This window comes from Anguilla rostrata, chromosome 12 (assembly GCF_018555375.3).
Source record: "Anguilla rostrata isolate EN2019 chromosome 12, ASM1855537v3, whole genome shotgun sequence".
NCBI classification, from domain to species: domain Eukaryota; kingdom Metazoa; phylum Chordata; class Actinopteri; order Anguilliformes; family Anguillidae; genus Anguilla; species Anguilla rostrata.
In genome coordinates, this window is record NC_057944.1 from 13,611,923 (window position 1) to 13,636,631 (window position 24,709).

Below are 24,709 nucleotides of genomic sequence, written 5' to 3' on the forward strand. Positions count from 1 at the left end.
GTGCCTAAACTTACTGCATGCTTTTGTGAGGATGTTACATTTTATGGGAATGTTATGGGAGTCTTTTCACTTTTTTCTGTCCTTACTTTCATCTGGCTTATCCTCAATATGTGATGTCACCCCGCCAGTTGCACCTCCAGTCTTTTCTCTTACTAACGTAATGCTGTAGTGTTTACACAACTTCCTGTCATACCATTCGGTCATGAGTGATGAAGCAGCCAAACTGATGCCACAACCACTTACTGATCTTAATTGGCATGTTTCCCCAGAAAGATGTGCATAATGTTCTTTGCTTTCGATGTGCTGTGGATCGATCCAGTTGTATCAGCAAAGTGTAAATTCAGATGTTTTACATTGTGTTTTTCGAGGGGAGGGAGATTGAATTTTTACGGTAGTTTATGAATGATGTTTGGCTATATTGTCTCTCAGTCTTTCAGAGAATTGACACTGTTACTCAGTACATCTTCACATATTTGAAATATTGCTGACAAAACAGACGATGCCACATAAGACAATGTTCTGTTTTGGCAGTTGATCTTCCCTCATTGGATTGCTTTTATGAACATTTTACACACTTTTCTCCCAATTTGAAAATGCCAAGTGTGATTCTCAAGCCACTCACACCCACAAATGGAATGTGGCAGCTGAAGCCTACACTGTTACGGCTCTCTAATCCACAAGCCAGGGACTATTCTACACACTGCAGACCACACAGTACTACAGGAGGGAGCTAGCCCTGACTGTTGGAGAAGCGCATCTCTAACACACGGAACCAGTAGCCTTTGAGCATTTGGATCACTCTTGGTGGGAATGGTAGGCCATGGAAGCTCGGGCGACTGCACTATGTCTGTACAAGACCAATTTCACCCCGCCTTTGGATAATCCTTGTCATAATCACCTAATAATACTTTAGCCGTGCCAGGAGGCTATACTGTAGGTCCCAGCCTGCCCTGTTGGTGAGTACCTTTACTCAAATGTAAACGACATTCTGTAAATCAACTACCCTAACGTATGTCCCGCTTTTCAAGGGAAAACTAGACATGAACACCTCAAGCAACACTTTGAATGAGCACAGCTGCCTGAACACATGCAGCCATCTGCTTCCTGTATGTATCAAAAGACTGCTTTTTCCAGTATTTTCCAGGGGAGAAATAATTAGAACCACCGGTGATAGAATTAACTTACGTTTCAGCGTTTTCTGATTCAACATGAGAGTGATGGATTTTGGAGGATTCAAAATACAAGAAACATACATTTATCATATCAATATACACTGCACATGCTGGACAACATCGTTTTTCATGTGAGTGATCCTTGTAGTTGTTCTTGAATGGTAGGAAGTAAGAACCCCTGATGATATGCCATGCTCTAAATGCAAGGGCTGACTCTAGCCCTACACAGACCTGGAGCAGAACAGCATACAAAGCGGGGGGAGGGGTAGTGAGGTGGGAAGGGAATGAAACCGGGACACTTAATAAGCCCGTGATGAGAAACATAAGAAAGAGCGTTAAGAGGCGAGAGCATGGTCAGCTTTCTGCAGGCGAGGATCAGAGGGAGCCCGCTGTGAACGAGGAATGCTTGACGTCATCCACACTGGCCCCAAGCTACGCGATTACTGTCAGGTGACTACCTTCCAACCCCGCTCTGACCTTCATCCTACTTTCCTGCAAGCTATTCTGCTTTTTTTCCCATAAAAAAAGAAAGAGAAAAAAAAACTTGGCCGCGGTTTAAAAGAGGGTGTTCGTTTCTTCTCTTTCGCCTTTGTTTCCTTTTGAACCTGTTTTGTAACGTGTTTGTCTGCTTTACGCGTTCCCTGCAGCTTCACAGAGGGCTGGGTGAAATGTCCAAGGAGTTTGCAGGACTAATTTTTCCCACATGTTTCTGAATGAACGTGCTCCTCCGAATGCCCTGGTCGATGGCTGGCTGTTTCTGAGCTCCTTTTGAAGTTATAACCCCCATGTCTGCAGCCAGCCTGGCTCCCTGATGATAAAAGGTGCCAGTAATTGGCCCAGAGAGATGAAGGCCTGTGTCTGGGTGTTGCTGTGGAAAAAACTCTGGTTGTTGGCACTGTGCTCTGTCACTGTACTCTGATTACACGCATACCCTCAAAACACCAGTACCAGGAGCGTCTTACTGTGCGTGTGCGTCAGAGAGATAGTCGATGTCTGGTTTTCAAACGGAAGTCCGGTTTGTAGTCTCGATTGGACAATGTAATGTAATTGATGGAAGAAAGTTCAGAGGATGGCCACCCCCCCATCCCCCACTCGCCCCCACTGTTCGACAGCTCGCCTTGTTTGCGATTATATGTGCAACTGTACGTGCTGTCTGGTTTTGACAAATTCTGGCAACCCTAAGAACAAATAGAGATTATACTTGCATTACATTACATTTAGGTATTTAGCAGACAATCTTTTTCGATGTACAAAATCACATACATAAGGGGTATACACAAGGAGCAGAAGTGATGCCAAATGACTATTGTCACAACTGACAGTAGTAGTTTGTGCATAAACTGATACAACGTAAAGTCACATGCCATAGACGCAAGAGGGAGATTGAGAATGCTATGATTTCAGTGGCAAATGGGTTTTGAGGATCTAAGGTTATACATAGCATGTAGGCAGGCATGGATAGCAAACCCATGATTATTGCTAAGCTTCAATGTTAATTGAGACAAAATCAATTATATCTTCAGCAAACAGATGCATTTTTAGCCATGCAATTACCAGTGGAGAGAGAGAAGGAGAAGTGTGACATATGTTTACTTCGGTTGATTATAGATGAGTGGTAGCCTTATGTATGAGCTGGAGGCAGCTGATGACACATACAGGGGTCTCTCAATGAGAGAGCTGTAGTAGACTAGTGGCATAAATGCTTTGGCAATAATCTGGGTGGCATATTTAGTAAGGAAAAGATTTTACTCATGAGAAAAAAATTGGCAGCTCTGAGTAACTTTTGCAATGTTCTCGCTGAAAACTTGTCATCCAGGACTACACCAAGATTATTGGCAGTTTGGGATGTGAACACCATTGTGCTGCCAAAGGTAATGGAGAGATCCACCATGAGGATAGATATAGCTGGTAGGTAGAGTAACTAAAACTTGCCAGGACTGAGTTTGAGATGCCAACATCATCCAGCACAAAATAGACAAACTTTGATGTGCAAGGCAATATGTTTCTCTATCGGTGGAAAGAAGATGAACAACCGTGTGTTGTCAGCATAGGAGTGGTAAGAGAAGATGTGAGGATATTACTGAGTCAAAAGACGTATTGTTCAAAGAAAACAGGAGGATCCTGTTCAAAATGGATCCTGGGAGGACTCCTGTAGTAAGGTGATGGGCGTTAAACCATGCCAGGTTGTCTGATGGGACCACTCTGAAAGATTGAAAGAGAACCATTTGTGGGCAATGCCTGAGATTACCCAATTGGGTCAGGGTTGCCTAAAAGAGCACATGGCCAAATGCACTGAATCAAGCAGAGAATTAAATTAGAATCAAGACAGAAATTTGTCTTTTACAGATCAGAGTGCTTATCTTAAGAAGAGGAGAGCTGTTTCTTTTGAGCGGTTGGCATTGAGGTCCCATTGATTGGGGTTAAGGCTGTTGTTCTGAGCCACGTAATGTGTTAACTTTTTCCGTTTTCTTTCCCCTTAAATTCATATATAGGTATTGAGCATTGAATGTTAGGAAATGGCAATTGTGGCTCTCAGGATATCAGTCTGGACCCTCACAAAGAGCACTGTAGCTGAAGTACATGCACTTTGCCCTATGAGCGAATGCATTGGAGGAGTGCCATTATATTATATCATGTCATATCAGTAGATGATGTCACAGCTACAGTAGCAAACCCATAGTCATAGTGTAAGGCTGGAACCCACCTAACTGACTGTTTTCCAAAAGGGAACTGTAGCCATCGTGCTATATTTGAATACCATGTTGCAGGAATTTGATATGTCTAATTAATTAATTCAACTGTTATTTATTTTTACAAAATACATTTACAAAACAAAGACAAGCACAAAGGCATAAACTGCCAACCTGCTTTAACATTTAGTATTCAAATTATTTTGACCAGAGACAAATATAACAAAACTAGAACAAAACAAAGACAATTTAATACACTTTCAACTCTTTCAGCAGACATCTTTAAAAAAAGAGGAATATTTTTAGGAATATTTTATTTATTTATTTATTTATTTGTGTATGGTCTCTTTTTATTATAAAATGTATACCTTCAGCCATAGAATCACCCAAGGGATCGGTTTTGCAGTCAATAAATCAATCAGGGGGCAACAGATGGAGCTGAGTAAAATGTATTTATAAAAATATGCTTCCCATCTTTACCAATTATCACATTTTCTTACATTTGAGAACACCCCCAATCTCTCACTCACACTAATCGGAAGAAGCCAGCCGTTCCTTCCAAAGGAATTTGAACAGCGCCCATTGTGTCTCCACCGGGAAACCCCGTAGCAGAGGCGAGCCGGAAGCATAACCCAGATCCAAAATGGCAGGAGCTGATGGAGACGATTCTCTCTACCCCATTGCCGTGCTCATTGATGAGCTTCGGAATGAAGACGTTCAGGTGAGCGCCTACATCCGACTCATTTTCCACGTTTCGGTGTTGCTTTGTTATTGTGTTTCATTTTCGAAAACAACGAACGAAACAATCATCAGGCAACCCTTAACCATGACCGCTGAGGCCTATTCCGGAATTGGGCCTGTCTGTCACTACCACATATTAAATGGGGGATTAAAATGGATAGTGTACGGTGTTTCAACTGATTGCTGCGAATATGCTGTATTATAGATATTATTTTACTAATGATTGGTAATGTGGCATTGTATTTATAGATTGCTAGCTAGTCCAGAAGTGTAAACGAATGTTGCGGTGTATTGTTTACACACTACTAGACTAGCTAGTGAGGTGTTAGCCACGAATGGCTAACCGGGTCACTAGGTTAGCCGGGTTTTGGCTTTATTGGCTGACCGACTAGCTGACTAAACGATATGCGTACGTGCAGTCTGTTTACACGTTAACTTGTTATTGGTAAATGTTAGCCAGAGTAGCTTAATACCGCTGATTCGCTACCAAGTCGACTACCTCGATTGATGCATTTGCTAAGGTTTGCTAGGCAACAGGGTTTGGCTAGCTATGATATTTAGCTAGCTGCTCTGACTGTCAGCGTGTTAGCTTACCTAATGCTGGTTAAGGACATGGTCAAGGAATTCAGCACTATCCCATAGGATGACAACTTACTCAAGATTTTAAGCATATTTGCAATACTTACTAGGAACTAGCTAGCCTGAATAAAATGATAACGTGTTTATATAATCGCACATCAAATATTATTCTTGGCTAAACAGCCTAAACTAGACTTAGCGTAGTAGATGTTGTTTTGCCCTAACCGTGTTCGTTAAGGATGCATTCATTAGCAGTGCGGTTTAAACAAACGCTTAACGTACTGGATTTTAGATACAATGCATTATTTCTCGTCATAATTGCATTCGTAGTATTGTACCATTCTCCTGCATTATCACATCTGCTCTGCTCTGAACGCGGGACTATCAGAATAAAGCTGACTAAACTCCCCGTTTCTACAACACAGCTGCGCCTGAACAGTATCAAGAAGCTGTCCACCATTGCTCTGGCCCTTGGAGTGGAGAGGACACGAACTGAGCTTCTCCCCTTCCTCACTGGTAAATCTCAACACTCTTCCTCAGTGCTGCACGTTATTTAATCGCTGTGCCCCAGGTGTTAACAAATAGAGTATGTATACAATTTGGGTATACATGTATAAAATAAAAACATTTAAAAAAGCTTATTTCCATCCACTATTTCATCCTGCTTCTATTGCGTGTCATAATAAATTTATGAATGACATGCATTTCTTCTTATTGTGAATCGGCGTATTATGGCAAAAATAATTGAATTAGTGTAAAAGGCCATTTTTGAAATGTGGCAGCATTCCATGCACTAGCGCGACCACTCGGCAGTTGTGTGAATGCTCTCCTCCTTCGCTGCTTGTACAGACACCATCTATGATGAGGACGAGGTGCTCCTCGCTCTGGCTGAGCAACTGGGCAACTTCACCATGCTGGTGGGAGGCCCCGAGTACGTCCACTGTCTCCTGGTAAGAGTCTTTCCTGAAGGGTTTAAATGGTTTAACTTCTTTCAGATAAATTTCATCTTGTGATAGGCTTTTTGTTTTTAAACCTTCTTTTAATGTACCTAGAAGGTTAGGTGATTCTAAATTTTCCCTGCAGTGGTTGATGGTGTGAAAGAGAATCTGGTTGCACTGGAAGTAAAAGGGGGAAAGATGTGGAGAAGGTGCAGGCCTCTGTTTAGCCCAACACAACAGCCTTTTTCTGTAGTTTTGTGTTACGCATGGCTAGCTTAGCTTATTTAACGTTTGTTTTGTTCACATTTGGCCAAGTTATGAGTTTTTCAATTGCTGGAATCGATTAAAATACAGCAGTTGCTTGCCGGTAGCTGAGGGAGAAAGAGCGTATGGTTAGATTGAACAGAGGCCTCAAGGGGGGTGATCCTCCTGGCGCGCCCTCACGCCTCCCCCCCACCCCTGCAGCCCCCCCTGGAGAGCCTGGCCACCGTGGAGGAGACGGTGGTGCGGGACAAGGCCGTGGAGTCCCTGCGCAAGATCTCCCAGGAGCACTCTCCGGTAGACCTGGAGGTGCACTTCGAGCCCCTGGTGAAGAGGCTGGCCAGCGGGGACTGGTTCACCTCCCGCACCTCCGCCTGCGGCCTGTTCAGCGTCTGCTACCCCCGCGTCTCCAGCACCGTCAAGGCCGAGATCCGCCAGTAAGCCCCGCCTCCTTCACGCGCTTCCTTACCGTCTCACCTGAAGTTTTTATACAGCAGGAGTTTACTAATGCGTGCTCTGTGATTGCACCTGCTGCTTAAGCAAAGGGGAAATCTCACTGTCCCACCATTTCTTACTGTTCCTGTAATGTTTTGAGTAATATTAGACAAAATGTGAAATCTTATGAATTTAATAGGAAGACTACTGTGATATTAAAGATAGAAAAAAGTGTGATATTAACAGGGAAATGCAGTCAGCATCTGTGGAGATGAATATAGTTAGTCATTTATTCTATGGTGTCAGTTATTCTGTTCTATTCTCTGGCAGCGAATTATTGGATAGATGCTTTTAGGTATATTTTAAATAATCTATAATAAATAATCTCATCACTTAACATTTTAGGCCAGGGGTGTCCACTCTTAACTGAAAAGGACTGGTGTGGGTGCAGTAATTTGTTTTAGCCCAGCACGAAGCCGTCTGATTCTACTTATCAAGGTCTTGATTGGAGACCTTGATTAGTTGAATCGGGTGTCATAGGGATAAAACAAAACCCTGCACCCACATCAGCCCTTTTCGGATAAGTCTGGACACCCCTGCTGTAGACGCAGCAGGTGCCATAATGTGGTGTAATGTGGTGTGTAATGGGGCTCTCTGACTGGCAGGCATTTCCGAACCCTCTGCTCAGACGACACTCCCATGGTGAGGCGTGCGGCCGCCTCCAAACTGGGCGAGTTCGCCAAAGTCCTGGAGCTGGACTACGTCAAGAGCGACATCATTTCCCTCTTCACCGCCCTGGCCTCTGACGAGCAGGTACGCACTCTCGCTGTGTCTCTCCGACCGTCTCTCTCTGTCTCTCACTTTCTTTTGCATTGCCAACCACCTCTGTCATGCTGTTTCAGCATTCAGCATGTGTAGTGCGCTCAGAGCTTGAGTGATAGTCATCATTAGTGATGTGGGTCAAAGTGCATGCGATTGGTTAGTTTTTGGTGCGGTTGATGTGTAGTTTGATCTGATTGGCAGGACTCGAGCAGTCTGTAACGCACTTCCGTGCTTGATTGATAGTCATCATCAGTGATGTGGGTCAGAGTGCGTGCCATTGGCCAGTTTTTTGTGTACTCAGTGATGTGGCGTGCTCTGATTGGCAGGACTCCGTGCGGCTGCTGGCGGTGGAGGCGTGCGTGAGCATCGCCCAGCTGCTCCCGCAGGAGGACCTGGAGTCCCTGGTGATGCCCACCCTCCGCCAGGCCGCCGAGGACAAGTCCTGGAGGGTGCGCTACATGGTGGCCGACAAGTTCTCCGAGGTGAGGGGTCTCCCCGGCACACGCCGGTGGCTCTCCGTGTTCTCTACGCATCACTTTCACTTCCTGTCTCAGGCTTTGTGGTTTCGCACTCCTGGGTCCAAAACAAGATGGTTTTGGATTCAGATATTTTCTACGCTCTCCTGGGCTGGTCTATTGTATTAGAACCTATGAAATTCTCTCAAAAATTGCCATCCCCTCCTTTTGGTCCTCGTGGCAGGTTCACTTGTACCAGGCAAGATCAATAGAGCACAGAAAAGCATTTGAATCCGAAGCAAATATACATTTCGCCCAGGTCTGCCGTTTACTGGCATTAACGACATTGTGGCCGTCGGTTAGCGTGGGTTGAGGTTGAGTGATGGCAGGGCAGTTTGAGCTGTTCCAGTTTTTGCCAGATGCAAGCCATCAGGCGGCCTGCTTGTGGGTTCTGGTTGATGCGCTAGCCTGTCTGCGGTAGGACCCGCAGTGGCTCAGACCGCTGAACGTTGGGAGTGCTTTTTCCGTCCCTGCAGGTGTTTCTGGTTCCTCCTAAAACATCTGTTGACTTGGGCTCTGGATTGGAAATTGCACTTCCTAACTGAAACTAATCGTTCCTCATTGATAGACTGTGCCGAGTGAATTTTGGTCAAATGCATATCAGTGATGAGCAGTAAGTGATGGTGAAGAAGGGTGTGTCTCTGTCTGTGTGCATGTGTGAGAGAGAGAATGGGATGTCTAACTCTAACCCTTTCTTTCTTGCTGTTCTGCAGCTCCAGAAAGCCGTGGGCCCGGAAATCACCAAGAATGACCTGGTGCCGGCCTTCCAGAACCTTCTGAAGGACTGCGAGGCTGAGGTTCGGGCCGCTGCTGCCAACAAGGTCAAAGGTGAGTTTGGCAACCTGTGATTACTTCACTGTACCTTTTTAGGAACAGTAGCATTACCAGTATTTTTTTGTAGTCAGTTTATTTATTTTTGGGTTTTGGCAATATTAAATTATTTGTGGTTGCTTTGTTCTTGTGGTAGTGTGCTAAGTTGTCTTTTTCATGGCTGATGTGAGGATTTTATTATTACATTTTGAGGATGGTAAGCAAGGCTGAAATGTAAATGAATGTATTTAATAGACGATTAGCTATTTTTCGAGTGAGTACTGGCCCTGCGTTCTGTCACGCTGTGGCAGCAGAGTTGCGCTTATGTTACTGAAGAAGGCTGGGATGGGTGGAACAGGGTAGCTGTCACCGTCTGGCCTGTTTGTGCCCGCAGAGTTCTGTGAGAATTTGCCGGAAGACAGCAGAGAGAACATCATCATGACCCACATTCTGCCGTGTGTCAAGGTAGGCTCTCTTTCCTTTCTTCTCCTTTCCCCCTCTCCCCTATGTCCTCTCTGCCTCTCTCCCTATCCATCTCCATTTCCTCCCATACCCACGTTGCTTTCCTCCCCTCCGCTCTGCTGCTCTCTCCTCTCCCATTCTCTCCTCTTCCCATCTCGTTCTCCTCCGACTCTGTCTCTCTCGTCCCCTCTCTTTCCTTCTCTCCTGCTTTCTCCTCTGCCCTCCTCCTGCTCTCTCTCTCTCTTCCCCTCTTGTCCCCATCTCTTTCCTCCTCTCCTCCTCACCCTGATTTCCCTTCTCTTTATAGTGCCATGTTTCTCAGTGAAACACAGGTTTGGTACATTCGAAAAATCAATAATGGTGAGCTGTTATTGTTGCAATGCATTATGGTAGCACACATAAGCAGCTGCTGTTGTTTAAGAGGCTTCGGTTCAGGGCTGCTCACAGCAGGGGCTTGTGGGATTGATTTTAGCATCAAAACCTGCACACTGGCAGCTCAGTTCTGACAGGATATGAGCACCGAGCAACGAAACTCTGGTTTGCTTGCATCCTCTTGCCAAGGTTTTGGCTTTCTTCCTTCTTTCGCTTCTCTGATTCAATTAGGAAAAAATGCTTTGTTCTTCGAGCTCAGCTACATTTGTTTCCAAAATGTGTCGGAAGGTTTTTGTTTGTTTGCATTTGGACAGCTTGCATCAATAAAATGAAAAATGAATATTTTTTATGATGTGTTGCTGTGAAGTTTTGTTTCAGAAGGAGGAAGGCTTTTTAAATGACAAACACCATTAAAGAGGTGCAGCAGACGCAGCTCTGTGGATTACATAAAGTCGACTGAATGAGAGTGCTCATTGTTCGCTCAAGTGGCAAACAGAGGTTAATACACAATTGAGAGTTATCAGTGGCGCAAGCAGCTGGGTCTGTTGGGCAAGATAGTTTAGTGTTTTATCAGGATGTATGAGACATTTATAATTCAAATTTTATATTCTTATAATAATGTTTCCCTTGTTTACTTCCTAATTTGGGATGGCCAGTCATGTTTCAGTGCTCGTTGCTGCATCCTCGGCTGTCGGTTTGGGAGAGCGCGGTCGTGCTTGTGTTCTCTGAAGAGTGCGATGTTGGGTCTGCTGTGTATCCCGCTGCGGTCCAAGTCGCGCTGGCTCGGACGTGACTGCAGGGGCAGACGCTCACTTTGCGCTTCAGCGTTTGGGGTTGCAGTGGCCGATCGGCCAGTGGGGGGGGTTGCTGGTGCGCAAAGACATCCTCCCCACCCCGTGTGAGGCGTGGGTCACAGCCAGCGCCAGCACGGTCCAGGTTTGACACCAGACCGTGGGTTCCATCCCCACTAGGACTACAATAGCAGCCATTTTTTCCCCACTCCGTAGACCGCTAGCTGAGCTGTGCAGTCACTGCATTGGAGGAGCCTCATTCACGGCTAGCGCAGGTAGCGTGCGCGGTCGGCACTGCCGCGGTCGGTTTTGGTGCACGCTGTTAGCTGCGTCGCACAGTGAAGGCCAGTGTCTTATCAGGAAGATCCACACGAGCCTGCTAATCGGTGCCATAAGGACCATTGGCTTTGTGTGTGCTTGGCCTGGTCTGGTGCAACACTCTCACTGGCCTTTATTAAATACACCGTTATGCCTTCTGTAAACCGCAACACGAAGCACGAACCCCGGCTACTCCTGTGACATGCGAGCTGCGTGCTTTTCAGAGAACAGCACAAGGACACTTCCTCCATTTCATTTTGCGGTTTCTTCTGCTGAATGGGGCCCTTGTGAACTGCGGCCTGTACCGCGAAGGAGGAACGCGTGTCACTTTCGGCGAGCTCCAGTGACGGCGGGTTAGTTACCGCCACAGTGAAGAGCGCGGTCAGTGACAGAGGGCATGTGGCTCTCTTCTCGTCCCCGTAGGTTGGAGTCATTTCAGATTTGAACCGATTTTGAACCCGGGGTGAATTTTCTAGGCTTTCAGGCAGCAGGGGGCGCTGGTGAGTTTTTAAATTTATTTATCCTGGCTCAGAAAATACATCTACCCTGGTCCACACACCATTCAAAAGATTATCTCTTTAAATAAATAAGGCCATTCTGGGCCTGAAAGATGTGATCACTTGTGCAGGAATGCAGTGTTTTGTACGATTTAATGACACGTACGCCCCCAGCTGATTGGATTTACCATGTGGATATGGTGATGCAATTCTACCAGTGATTTCAGATTGTTCATTTGGGTTGTTTGCTTTCCAGTTATTTCATGGCGCGTTGCTCATGAAGGAGCTGCATATCGTTGATTCGGTTTGGTTAGCCATAGACTGAGATGGCACTGCGGCAGATGCCATATCGAAGAGGCTGCCGCGATTTCGATGTCCTAGGCAAGGAACCGCCTCACTGATGATTTTACCGGGCGGCGCTTGATTCCATGGCGAATACCGCGGGGGGGGCGGAGTCACTGATGCGCCAGTTGTCTGGGAAGCTCGTTGAGACTCTGGAAAAGCGTTTACAGTAAATCTAGCACAGAAGAAGCGCTCGCGTGTGACGTCTTTGCTCCCTCTGCGGGGGCGTAAGTCTCAGGCATTGAGCCGTGTTACGGTACAGCGGTGGACGAGGGGCTGAGATTCGTGGTTCCAGCCGAAGTGCTCGTCTCGTCTCTCTGTGAGCGCGGGAAGCGTGTAGCACCATGCGTGGCGGTCGCAGATGCTTTTCTCCAGGCCCGAGTCGGTGACACGTAGCATCCCAGCTAACGCGAAACGTTCTCGCCGTGTTGCTGCCGTGCAGTGGCAGCGCTGCAGCACTGAGAAAGCAGTCCGGTGACACGTAGCATCCCAGCTAACGCGAAACGTTCTCAGCGGTTGCTGCCGTGCAGTGGCAGCGCTGCAGCACTGAGAAGCAGTCCGGTGACACGTAGCATCCCGTAGCGCGAACGGTTGCCGGTGCTGGCGGTGGCAGATGCGTCTGCAGCACTAGAAGAGTCCGGTGACACGTAGCATCCCAGCTAACGCGAAACGTTCTCGCCGTGTTGCTGCCGTGCAGTGGCAGCGCTGCAGCACTGAGAAAGCAGTCCGGTGACACGTAGCATCCCAGCTAACGCGAAACGTCCTCGCCGTGTTGCTGCCGTGCAGTGGCAGCGCTGCAGCACTGAGAAAGCAGTCCGGTGACACTGCGGGAACATGTTGTGCTAGCCGCGGCGTTCCCTCAGTTTCACACCCCCGTGTGGGTCATTAGCCTCGGTCAGGACAGTAGCCCGCTCGCACAGTGCATCGGGTTCAGCTTGCAGCGCACACGACTGCGGTTTTTCCCAAGAGGCTCATGTTACTGAGCTTGAGGCAGGGAAGCACCCCTGGGCTCACCCCTGGGCTCACCCGCAGGCACGGAAAGGGACTGGTTCTAGAACCCTGAGGCCGTCACAGTGGGACCGGTCTCTGCTCGTGAGCTCACCAGGCGGGTGTTTCACAAAGCAGGATTACTGAGTGAGCTGGATAACTGCACTCTGTCTAACCCGGAACAGCTCTTTCGTTTCAGTCCGTGTTCCGTATTTGCTACCGTTCCGGGTTTTACTAGGCGCAGTTATCCAGCTCTGTATTCCTGCTTTTGTGGAATAGGGCCCGGTTCAGTTGAAAGGCATTCAATGCCAGGGCTTCATAGTTGAACCGCACGCAGGGCCTGCATCTCCCCCTGACAGCCGTGCTGCGTGCAGGTAGCACTCCGGGCCCAGCTCAGCTTAATGTGACCTGGACTGCTCATATTTCTGGAACGTTCACCTGAAGGCCACTCCTGCTTCATAGGGCTCGAGTGGATCCCTGCTAAGGCTGCAGGTCTGAGATGTTGCTCTTGCGTCTCTTGTGTGTGTAAGACACAGGTAGGAGCGTGAGATTTATGAGCACAGGGGTGTGATTTTGTTTTGGAAACACTGTGGAATGTGTTGGTTGGAGAAGTATGCGCAAACCTGGTTAATGATCTGTGTGTCCACAAACAGAGGCAAACTGACGGACTCTCGTAATGTCCTGGTGGAAGGCTCTCTGTTGCCTGTTACTCCGTTCTTTTCTTCCCACTCAGACATCTGTAGGACAGAAGAATGACTTTTCTGTTCAGGACACTGAGCCGATGCACTATAATTTGCCTTTTTACCTCCAGGTTTAGTTTTTTGAGAGTGCTTTCGGTTAAATATCGATTAACATTGATTTTCATAAAATGCGCCAACGCGCAAATGGGACCAAGTCCCCATTAATAAAGCAGCGCGTGATTGGAGCAGCCATTGTGACTTCGCTGTGCCGAATTACGGCGTGGAAATTCCCTGCAGGCAAATCACCAGGCCAGCCCACACACATTAGAGGTCCTAAGGTTCTAGGAAGTCTTTGTTTTTGTGAATGAAAGTCGTTTTGTTTTCCAGACGCCATTAGCGTTTCCGCAATTAGTGTATCGGTTAGCGGAGTGCGAAGCGGCTGAACCTCCCATTGATTTTTACAGCGTTGGGGCAGTAATGCGATGTGCAGCTTTTGCACAGTGGGAGCAGAAATGACTCTTGGTTCCCGGCCAGTTGGCTGATGTATCCGATTGCCGTCGTGTTAATCTCTCAGAAGCATGCAGTCGTCTGAGTGATTGCTCCGTTGGGTAATATCTCCAGATGTAATTTCCATTCAGATCTGCAATCCTTTTCTTCTTTTTTTTTTTTTAATACAGCTTTTGCTTAATGTTAAATTTTGACCCAATTAAAAAACGAAGACAAAAACACCCCTGCTCCATATCAGTGGTGTATAACCCCCTTCTCTAATGGAAATTGAAGCTTGGTTTTTCACCCTTGTGGTTAATGTTGGTGTGCGTGTGTGGGTTTGTGTTTAGTTGTTATGGCTCATGGCCTGCGGTCTGACCCTCACAGGAGCTGGTGTCTGACACTAACCAGCACGTGAAGTCGGCCCTGGCCTCGGTCATCATGGGGCTGTCCACCATCCTGGGGAAGGACAACACCGTGGAGCACCTGCTGCCGCTCTTCCTGGCCCAGCTCAAGGACGAGGTGAGCCCTGGCTCCACCCACCGCTGACTATGACCTCACACATGCGCGTGCAAACCTACGCCCTGCACACGTTTGCACAAACCTACGCACACTCGCTCCCACAAACCTACGCCTTGCACGCACGTTTGCACAAACCTACACACACTCGCTCGCACAAACCTACGCCCTGCACACATACTCATTCAAATCTATTCCCGACATGCGTGCTCACACAAACCTACGCCCTGCACGCATGTTTGCACAAACCTACGCCCTGCACGCACGTTTGCACAAACCTACGCACACTCGCTCGCGCAAACCTACGCACACTCGCTCCCACAAACCTACGCCCTGCACGCACGTTTGCACAAACCTACGCACACTCGCTCGCGCAAACCTACGCCCTGCACACATACTCATACAAATCTATTCCCCTCATGCGTGCTCACACAAACCTACGCCCTGTCCGCACACGTGCACAAACCCTACAACCCTGTATGCAGGCTCGCACACGCCTACGCCCCGCACACACGCTCACACAAATCTACGCCTGGCATGCAGGCACGCTGTATTTCTTAAGTCCGGCGTTGGGTAGTGAGGGCCGGGTGTGAGTCTGCTCTCCTGTGGGGGAGGACAGCTGCCAGAGAAGAAGGCTCTCTCTCTCTCTCTCTCTGGGCTCCTGCGTCATTCGGCCTCCCCCCACTGTAACATCTGTCATGCAGGATGTCAAACAGCAGCCCAGAAAAAGGCCTGAATCCGCTCCTATCGTGTCCTCACCACTCCGTCCCCGCTGCTCCGTCCCCGCTGCTCCTTCCCCGCTGCTCCGTCCCGCTGCTCCTTCCCCGCTGCATCCCTGACCATCAAATCCGTCACCAAAACAGGACTGGCGGAAGCGGGGGGGGGCGGGGGGGCCCTTGAATCTGGAATTATGAAATTAGATAAAGGCCAGCCCCAACTGTTTCGCTTCACAGCAGTCATGTTTGGACACCTCCGCTTCAGCGCTGAAAATGTTTCATTTCAGCATATTTTCTTGTTAAAGAAGCCGGTTTGTTTTTAGAGCCCCTGCAGTGGAGGCTTAGAAGCTCTCAGACGCCAGTGAAAACAAAACAAGATGGCCTTGAACACAAGCTGTTTGCCGAACATGTCGCACTGTCGCACCTGATGGGTGTGGAGCCTGTAGAGAGGGCTGTTATCAGGTTTTTATTAATCGATTTTTGTCTTTTAGGTCAGCCAGTACTGTAGAGGGCGCTCTGATTTTTAACACTGACTCTCCCTGTCGTCCCTCGTAGTGCCCCGAGGTGCGGCTGAACATCATCTCCAACCTGGACTGCGTCAACGAGGTCATCGGCATCCGCCAGCTGTCGCAGTCGCTGCTGCCCGCCATCGTGGAGCTGGCCGAGGACGCCAAGTGGAGGGTGCGGCTGGCCATCATCGAGTACATGCCCCTGCTGGCAGGGCAGCTGGTGAGAGCCCCGCCCCCAAACCGATATTTAACTGATGCCCCGCCCCCAAAACCGGCCACAGCGGCCCTCACTGACGGCCATGAGAGAAGCCCGTAAAGAGGTTTCATGCGGCAGTCTTGCAGTACCTTAAGATGCTAGCCGTTCTCGCTAACGATGGCTATCCTCAGCCGTTTCCAGCATTCTGATGGTGCGGTGACGGTGATTCTTGAGAACGACCTCTGTAGCGTGTGTGTGCCTGTAGAGGGCGCTGTGGGCCTGAAGCTCGGGGAGCGTCCGTGCGGAGCGTGCCTAACCCTCGATCCCCTCTCTCTCTCCGTCTCCAGGGCGTGGAATTCTTCGACGAGAAGCTCAACTCCCTGTGCATGGCCTGGCTGGTGGACCACGGTACGCTCCTGCGCCGCGCCCTCCCGCCTCCTCCTCCCCAGCTGGGTGGAGAGAGAGCGCGCTGACCTTTTAAGGGCTGGAACGAGCGCGCGGACCGGGCCCGGAGGAAATATAGCCCAGCGGGGGGACGGGGACGGGGGCGCGCGCTCACATCGCACCTCTTCAGACGGCCGCTTTTTGCATCCCTTCTGCTCTTTCCTAGCATTCCTCCGGCGAGGACTAGCGGGAAAGGGCAGCGGAGCAGAGGCCGCGCGCTTTCCGTTCATCTGATGCTTTAGGCCTAGCACGTTAGCGCTGAGGCTAGCGGCTGGCTAACGCTAGCCTGGTGCAGGAGAGAGAGGAGGGACTCTACTGCAGCTCGTACTCCCGCCGTACGCTTCCCGAGGCTGCGCTTATGAGCGAGCGAACGTTGTAGCATTCATTCGCCCTTATGAACCGCGGCGGTTTTTAATGGCGCACTGATGCTTCCGTTCGAGCGCGGCGGCGGCAGGTCTGCTCGCACCGTAGAGCACCGTTCCGACTGAAGGTGATATTAAACTGGATTTTTCAGAAGGAATAATTGGGTAACATACTTGGATACGACCCCCAGGGCATCACGCTGCTGCTCAGGCTGAATTGCAGTTTATTTAAATGACTTATACCTGCCATTGTGAAGCTGGCAGGTTGTCAGGCACTTCTCTGCATATCTAAAAGAGCCATCTGGGCCAGTCGAGAGCGCACTCTAACTGAAGTGATATTTAAAAAGAGCAAGCACTATCCTTAAGTGACTTCTTGTCAAACCACTAGGTCATAAAGGACCAAACCTAATTGGGTATTTAAAGTTAGGAGAAAATAGCAAAACAAGTTCTCCTTTTCAAGTGCCTGCATTGCTGCTTTTGCAAACCAGATTGTTAAAAACCCTCCCAGAATATCTGTTTAACTGTTAAGTCTTAAATGCAGTGCAGTTATCTCTACATATTTCTGAGTATATTGTCCATGCTAGCCTTTTGTTTTCGCTCTGAAAATATCTTGTTTTTCTATAAATTGTGATTTTTCCTGCCTTGTAGCCAGATTACGTTTGGCTTCATCTCCTTTTGGATGGCCAGAAATGTAGCTCAAGTGAAGAGTTTCACTTTACATTAGCCCAAGCAAATATCTTTGCTAAGGCACCAAACAATCGCACAAGATGTTGGCAATTTAGAATACAATCAATGTTTTTTTTGACCAGTGAAAAGTGGAAGTTTTGTTCATGTTAAATGGGATATTTACTGCTTTTTGATGGGCCTGCAGCTGAACAGAGGAAAGGAGAGGAAGAGGAGGGGGCGGGGGGTGGTGCATCTGGTCTGCTAGAGGGAGACGTGCAGACGGGGATGTGGATGGCCTTGGGGGCGGGGAAGAGGTTCCCCAGGGAACCTCCCACTCAGGCGTCACCCCGCAAAGCCCCGCCTCCCCGGGCCCTGGGAGACGTGCAGCTCTGCAGCTCCCTGCCTCGCTGTAGTGTACACACAGCCAGTGCTCCTGCACAGGCTCTCATAAACGCTTTCCCCAGCCTGCACAGGCTCTCATAAACGCTCTCCCAGCCTGCACAGGCTGTCATAACTTCCCAGCCTTACAGGCCCTCATGCTTTCCCAGCCTGCACAGGCTCTCATAAACGCTCTCCCCAGCCTGCACAGGCTCTCATAAACGCTTCCCCAGCCTGCACAGGCCCTCATAAACGCCTCCACAGCCTGCACAGGCCTCATAACCTTCCCAGCCTTAAGGCTGTCATAAACGCCCTCCACAGCCTGCACAGGCCCTCATAAACGCCCTCCACAGCCTGCACAGGCCCTCATAAACGCCCTCCACAGCCTGCACAGGCCCTCATAAACGCTCTCCCCAGCCTGCACAGGCTCTCATAAACGCTCTCCACAGCCTGCACAGGCTCTCATAAACGCTCTCCTCAGCCTGCACAGGCTCTCATAAACGCTCTCCTCAGCCTGCACAGGCTCTCATAAACGCTTTCCCCAGCCTGCACAGGCTCTCATAAACGCTTTCCCCAGCCTGCACAGGCTCTCATAAACGCTCTCCCCAGCCTGCACAGGCTCTCATAAACGCTCTCCCCAGCCTGCACAGGCTCTCATAAACGCTTTCCACAGCCTGCACAGGCCCTCATAAACGCTTTCCACAGCCTGCACAGGTTCTCATAAACGCCCTCCACAGCCTGCACAGGCCCTCATAAACGCTTTCCCCAGCCTGCACAGGCCCTCATAAACGCTCTCCACAGCCTGCACAGGCTCTCATAAACGCCCTCCTCAGTCTGAACCACAGTGGGAAAAAAAAACACTATCTGTGAAAGGCTGGTTTTTCCTGTGTTAAATATGCACTGATTATCTCAGATTCAGCATGTGTAGAGTGAAGAGAAGGGTAAGGTGAGAAACGGCATCGCTGAACATCACCTTTAGAGACGGGGAAGCCGCTAGCCACTGGCTGCCAATGACGCAGGAAAGGACAGGAATGAAAGACCAACATCTGTGGATCCGGCACAATCGGAGAGAGAAAAAAGCCGTACTTCTGCATGCAGAACTGCTTCTGCCTGCCTGACCTGCTCGGCAGTACCTCTCCCTTGCCCTCTTTATCACTTTCTCTCTCTCTTTCTCTCTCCTCAGATAATGAGTGTAGGTCTGGCTCACTGCAGCAGCAGGTGTCGGTGTTTAAATGGTGTGTTGGGGCCCGCGGTGAGAGTCGGCTCAGGGATGGGTTTTATCTCCAGCCCAGCACCCACCCACCCACCGGGCCCTCCTTACCGTAAAGGGGCGGGTTTAAGGTCACCAGCGGGTTAGGAATGCGCTGGACGCCGGCCACAGGCCTGGGCCAGCCAGCCCCTGGGCACTACCGGTCGTCTGAGAGCGGTGGCGGGGGGGCAGCGTGGAGCACTGAGCGTCTGCTGGGAGATGGTGCTGGTCTCAGATGAGAGGGCTCGTTTGGGCTCTGGCTGTGCTCTTGGCTGCCCCTGTGGTCTCCTGACTCTGTCTCAGGAGGAGCAGACTCTCCAAGCCCTGCAGTGCCCCTGTCTCCTCTGGGAGGAGGCGGGCACGGTGTGGGCGCTAGTGTACACACACACATGCGTATGGTATTCAGTAAAATTTAACATGATTTTATCATTAGCGTTGCAGTTGGCATGTGTAGCGTTGTTGCTGTGCGCGGAATGGGGTTGAGAGTTGGAACGGTCAGTCCGTGGTCTGGAAGGGTTCTCAGGTGATCTTACTGCTCCGGGAATAGTGGAAGGTCCTCTTTCAGAGCAGACTTCAGGTCTTCCAAGTTTGATTTCATTGATTAATTCCTTCATCCAATGGGTATTTTAACGGTTTTTGACATCAGTAAGTGTAGCCAAGTGCTTGATGTAGTGTCCATAGCTGCTGCCGTGTTGCTGATTGGCTGAGCTGGCCGGATTGGGGTTGCCAAGCTCATGAATAAGCAGTGGCCTGCTTTCGGTTCTCAGTGTACGCCATCCGAGAGGCTGCCACCTGCAACCTGATGAAGCTGGTGGAGAAGTTTGGAGCAGAGTGGGCCCAGAACACCATCGTCCCCAAAGTGCTGGGCATGTCCAACGACCCCAACTACCTGCACAGAATGACCACTCTGTTCTGCATCAACGTGAGTGTGCCCCCCCCCCCCATCCCTGTCACCCCGAGAATCCCACACCTGCTTATTCTCATAGGTGCTACAAAGTCTCAAGTGCATGCTTTTGAATGTAGGAAGTGTTAGGCAGTGAAAGTGCTTAAATTTGGCACAGAGTTCTAGGTTTTCGGGTTTGTGCACTTTATGACTTTTTCTGTGGTAGTATTATGCAGCCACAGTACAACAAGTAATGGTGTACTTGATAAACTGTTTGGCTGATTTTTTATTATTTTATTTTTTTTCTTTCTTAAAATGAATGTCAAGTGAAGGTCAAAGCAATTCTTGGGATTTTTTCTAATTCTCTCAATGATTTCGTGCCAAGAATGCTGGCTCTCTCTCTTGATTTGTGGCTCTTGTTTTGAAGGGGTGTGGCCTGTTGCTAGGATTCTCCTCCCTCTTGTTTACTTTGCGTCAGCTGATGACCTAGTTGGCTATAACTACATTACATAATTAAAATGGCATCCCTGGCCAGAATTGTATTATGTCCGTTGTAAATGGCATTTTAAATGTAATTTGGCTTCGTTACGAGTGCTTCAAAATATCAGACATCCAAAAAAAATGAGAAACCGGGAAAATAATGAAAGGGCAAAAGAAGACTGGATACAATATTATCCAGTTAAAAAAAACGCAGAAGGATTCCTTTAAATGCCCCCGACAGGTTCTTCTGCTTTGCATTAGAAATTCTGTTGGAAAAGTCGTGTCCATTTTGCATATTTGGATGGTTGAAACTTGATAGCTTTGCTGTGTACTGTGTGTGGTGTGACTTTTTAACGTGTCTGTGTGTGCGTGCGTGCGTGCGTGCGTGCGTGCTTGTGTGTGTGTGTTACAGTCTCTGTCGGAGGCCTGTGGGCAGGACATCACCACTAAGCAGATGCTCCCCGTGGTGCTGAAGATGTCCAGCGACCCCGTGGCCAACGTTCGCTTTAACGTGGCCAAGTCCCTGCAGAAAGTCGGCCCGGTGCTGGACAGCAGGTACGTGCTCTGATTCTCTGCACCCCACCTGCACAGCGAAAGGCCGCGTGTGGCCTTTTCACTCTCCAGAGTGTTTGGGTGGTGTCATGTGCAGTCATTGTAATCACGGTCCTGTTAAAAAAATACCTAATGTGTGTTTTGTTTTCCCTTCTCACTTAGTAGTAATAATTAAAATAATTTAAAAAGCTTGGCAGATGTATTTAACCGATATTTGTCCAGGGTGGGACTGAAATGAACTTTTCCTCCACCAGTCACTGTGGCAGGTAGTTTATTAGATTTATTCTGGTATGAAAACCATGCAGTAAACACTACAATTATAAAGACTCTTGGAATTCTTGGAATTCATTTTTTTGATTACAAGGGATGATGACACAGACTTGAACTTCAACGAAACAGTTACTCCCTTTTATTTGTACACGTCGTCTTTTGTTGTACGACATTTGCGTGGTTTGTCGATCATAATATTTAGGAAGCCGTTGGTAGCACTGCGAGATTCACAGAGAGAGCGCTTCATTTGAAGGAGAAGTTGAATGCGAGATGTTACGCTCATGCTAGCTTGCTCCTCGGGAGTAAATGAAAACAGAAACCGCTCCTCGGGTTTTTAATATTACTCATTAGCCTGTTTGGCGAAAAATCGTTTTGATCAGAACGCCAAAAAATTATTTGTACCTTATCTAATCCCACTGTTTCTTCCTGCTTATTTTATGTGTCAAAATAAAATTATGAATGATATATATTTATTGTGTTATTATTATGAATTGGTATATTTATGGCCAAAAGTTCTTTTTATTAGGACGCTAGTGAATTAGATTAAAATGCAGATTTTGAAATGTATCGGTTCAAAGGTCAAAGATCAGATCCAGTTGATAGTGTGCAAAAATGTAGCCATATCACTGTCAGCAACTCTTGTAAGAAATAAATATGCAGGGGTTTGAGACTGTGGTTTTGGTCAGTACGCCGCCAGAGGGTCCAGCAAGGCAGTAGTGCAGTTTGTCCTGAAGAGTGCACTTCAGTTCTGCCTCTCTTTCTGAAGTTCATACTTAAGAGTGAACTGCATCAGCTTATCCCCAGCTTATTATGCATACATGAGCCCTGAGAGCGTGGTTATGCCTGTTTGGGCCAGGCTCCAGACTGCCTCTCACAGAAGCCCTCTGTCCCACAGTGCCCTGCAGACTGAGGTCAAGCCCGTCTTGGAGAAGCTGGCCACGGATCAGGACATGGACGTCAAGTACTTCGCCCAGGAGGCCATAAGCGGTAAGCGTGTACCCATCGCGTTTGAGCAGTCCACCGCTGCTCTGAGCAGAGGGGTGTTTTCACTTACCTGATTTTCATTTACCTAATTTTTTTATCCTTTCTTCTTCCCCCCGACAGTTCTAGCCCTGGCCTAACGGGTGTGGTTCTGTGTCCCGTTGAACGTAGAAGACGTCGCACTCCTTATTTATTGATGTCCGTGAACACTGGCTACGTATGGAAGTTATTCTGTTAATGACCCCGCGGCCTGTGCCCTCAGTGCGTGTGAATGTCCCGGGGGAGAGCGGAGCTCCTCCTCTGTTTGCCGCTCTTGCTGTTCCTTTCTGCACTCTACGCTCAGACGAGCCCAGATCAGCCGGGTCTGAGCAGCGCGTTTAGGCCGTCCCACCGTCGGTCCCCGAGCGAATCAGGGTTCTCTCCTCGTCCTGGAGCCGCCTTGGCCTGTTTCTGTACGCCGTTCTCCTCACCTCACTCCTTTCAACTGTCATTTCTGAAGTCGGCACGTCTGCTGTTCTACGACAGTCCCAATATCTGGGGACGTCACCACGGTAAACGTTGTGAACTGTCAGTCTGCCTGTAAACTACAAATGCTATCTGTACGTGGCCTGTCTAAAGGGGAACTTCTCTTTCTTTCGTAGAGCTATATATGGCCGTAAATACAAAGCTTTTCTCTTCTGTGCTTTTTCTGATATTCTGCTGGTGCTGTATCTTTCTGTTTTCGTTTTCACATTGTGACGGTTTTAAACGCGGGACCATCACAGTTTGTCGTCATTTGTTTCTGGGATAATTTCCTGTGCGTTTGTTCCAGATACCACTGTTAGGATTTTAGGAATTAGATTTTTTTTTTTGTCAGCTAGATTGGTTTTCTCCTCTTGTATGACTACGGTAGTTTTTGGCACTGGGAGCCTAATTTTTGTCCAGGTATTCATGGTAGTGGGTTCTTGTAAGATGATTGTGCCTGTCACTGCTTTGTAAAGCTGTAGGTAAAATGTTAACCTCCCCTCATTTTTAGTTGGTTACTTTTGTTGATGGTTAAATTGTAAATGATTAGTGTTGAGCTTTCTTTGTTTGAACTGACGGGCATCATTTGGCCCCTGTGTAAGGCGTTTGCATGAGCTAACCTGTAAATGGCAAACTAGCATTCTCTCCAGCCAATCAGAGACTGGAATGGGACGTGTTACTGGGCGACCCTTTGAGGCCCTGTGATGTTTCTCAGGCCTAGAATTACTGGGGGGATTTAATGTATATTTGACAGACTGAGCTTGCTTCCCTTGTGAACAAACTCCCTTCACTTCCCCTGTGCTTCTGGTCCACACTTGATCCTCATTGTCCTGTGTCAGTAAGAATGTGCTTTGGTTTTATATGAAATTAACCCCTTCTAAGACGGAGCACCATTCTATCTTCTGGGGTTACAATTAAATAAAAGTATTGAAACAAAAGTCATTTTTTTGTGTGTTTGTGTGTGTGTGTGTAATATTAGGGGAAACAACCATTTGCACCCAAATCTGTGAATGATGTGAATCAACCAGACTGTACACCAGTCACTCCACTGAGAAGACAGAAAAATCGTATGTTAATTTCAATATCAATAACTTCATTGGCAATCAAGTCTTTTTCACTTTTTCCCCCCCAATATTTATTTATACATCTCTGAAATTCTTCCTTAAAAGAGGATAGTCTGGCTGGTAATCCTGGGCAAACATGCTCAACCATCGTTCTCTGCTGTGTAGGAAAATTGCATTTCATCAGAACTGAAGCTAATGATGCTCTGCTCACAGTAAACCCGTGTCCCTGTAATGGCCTGTGTGTGTGTGTGCGCGCGCGCGTGTGTGTGTGCGCGTGTGCTCGTGACAGGCTGAGTGTGTAAGTCACCGCTTGCCTCTGGAGTGTGGCGTGTTTGGGGAGTGTTGATGAGGCAGATGGCTTTGATGGGGGACACTGTCAGAGTTGATTGAGAGCGGGTCCCGGTGTTGTGCTTTAACACTGCTGCAGTGACAGCACTTTGGGGGGAAAAGAGATCCATCCATCTTTAATCTGTTCAGAATTTGTGTGTAAGAACTTGAGCTAGATAATGGAAAAGCCATAGTTTTACTGGGGATTCGTTTAGTGGTGTCATTTGTACAACGCTCACAGTTTTTGTTTCCTCTGGGAAATGCAGCACATACCTGGAATAGTTATAGCACATATCCTGTAGTCTTTTGTTTCCCCTTGCGTGGACTACTCCATACATAATAACATCCTTCAAATGGTGTCTACTCAGGTACTTCATTCTGCTCTAAATGATAACTGGCATCCCTGCTCATCCAATTTGGAATTACCTAATTCCTCAAATGAATGAAATTTGTTGTGGGGGATTCTCTACAAATACTAATCACCTTTAGTATGCATTGCAATAAAATTACAATTATACAGTTGCCATGCCATCTTAAAGGTAAATTAAAAACAAATAATACGAATCTTATTCATATTCATATGACAAACAGATAATATGAATGGCTGTATTATCATTGTCTGCACTTGTCTGCTCCTTTTTCCCCACCCTGACCTCAGATTCACACTCGTCCATCAGGAGATCAGTAGTCACAGAATGATCAGCAGTCACA

General features: G+C 48.0%; 1 protein-coding gene across 1 annotated transcript; it reads left to right on the plus strand.

The window, feature by feature from the left end:
• The first annotated feature begins 4,422 nt into the window (after positions 1-4,422).
• Positions 4,423-23,549, plus strand: ppp2r1bb (protein phosphatase 2, regulatory subunit A, beta b). The gene is made up of 15 exons (XM_064301470.1): positions 4,423-4,583; positions 5,608-5,698; positions 6,032-6,132; positions 6,586-6,818; positions 7,482-7,629; positions 7,965-8,120; positions 8,867-8,981; positions 9,358-9,428; positions 14,286-14,420; positions 15,689-15,862; positions 16,186-16,246; positions 19,705-19,859; positions 20,713-20,855; positions 22,018-22,109; positions 22,227-23,549. The coding sequence occupies exons 1-15, from the start codon at positions 4,506-4,508 to the stop codon at positions 22,241-22,243; spliced, it is 1,770 nt and encodes a 589-aa protein (XP_064157540.1). The 5' UTR covers positions 4,423-4,505; the 3' UTR covers positions 22,244-23,549.
• Positions 23,550-24,709: the final 1,160 nt, after the last annotated feature.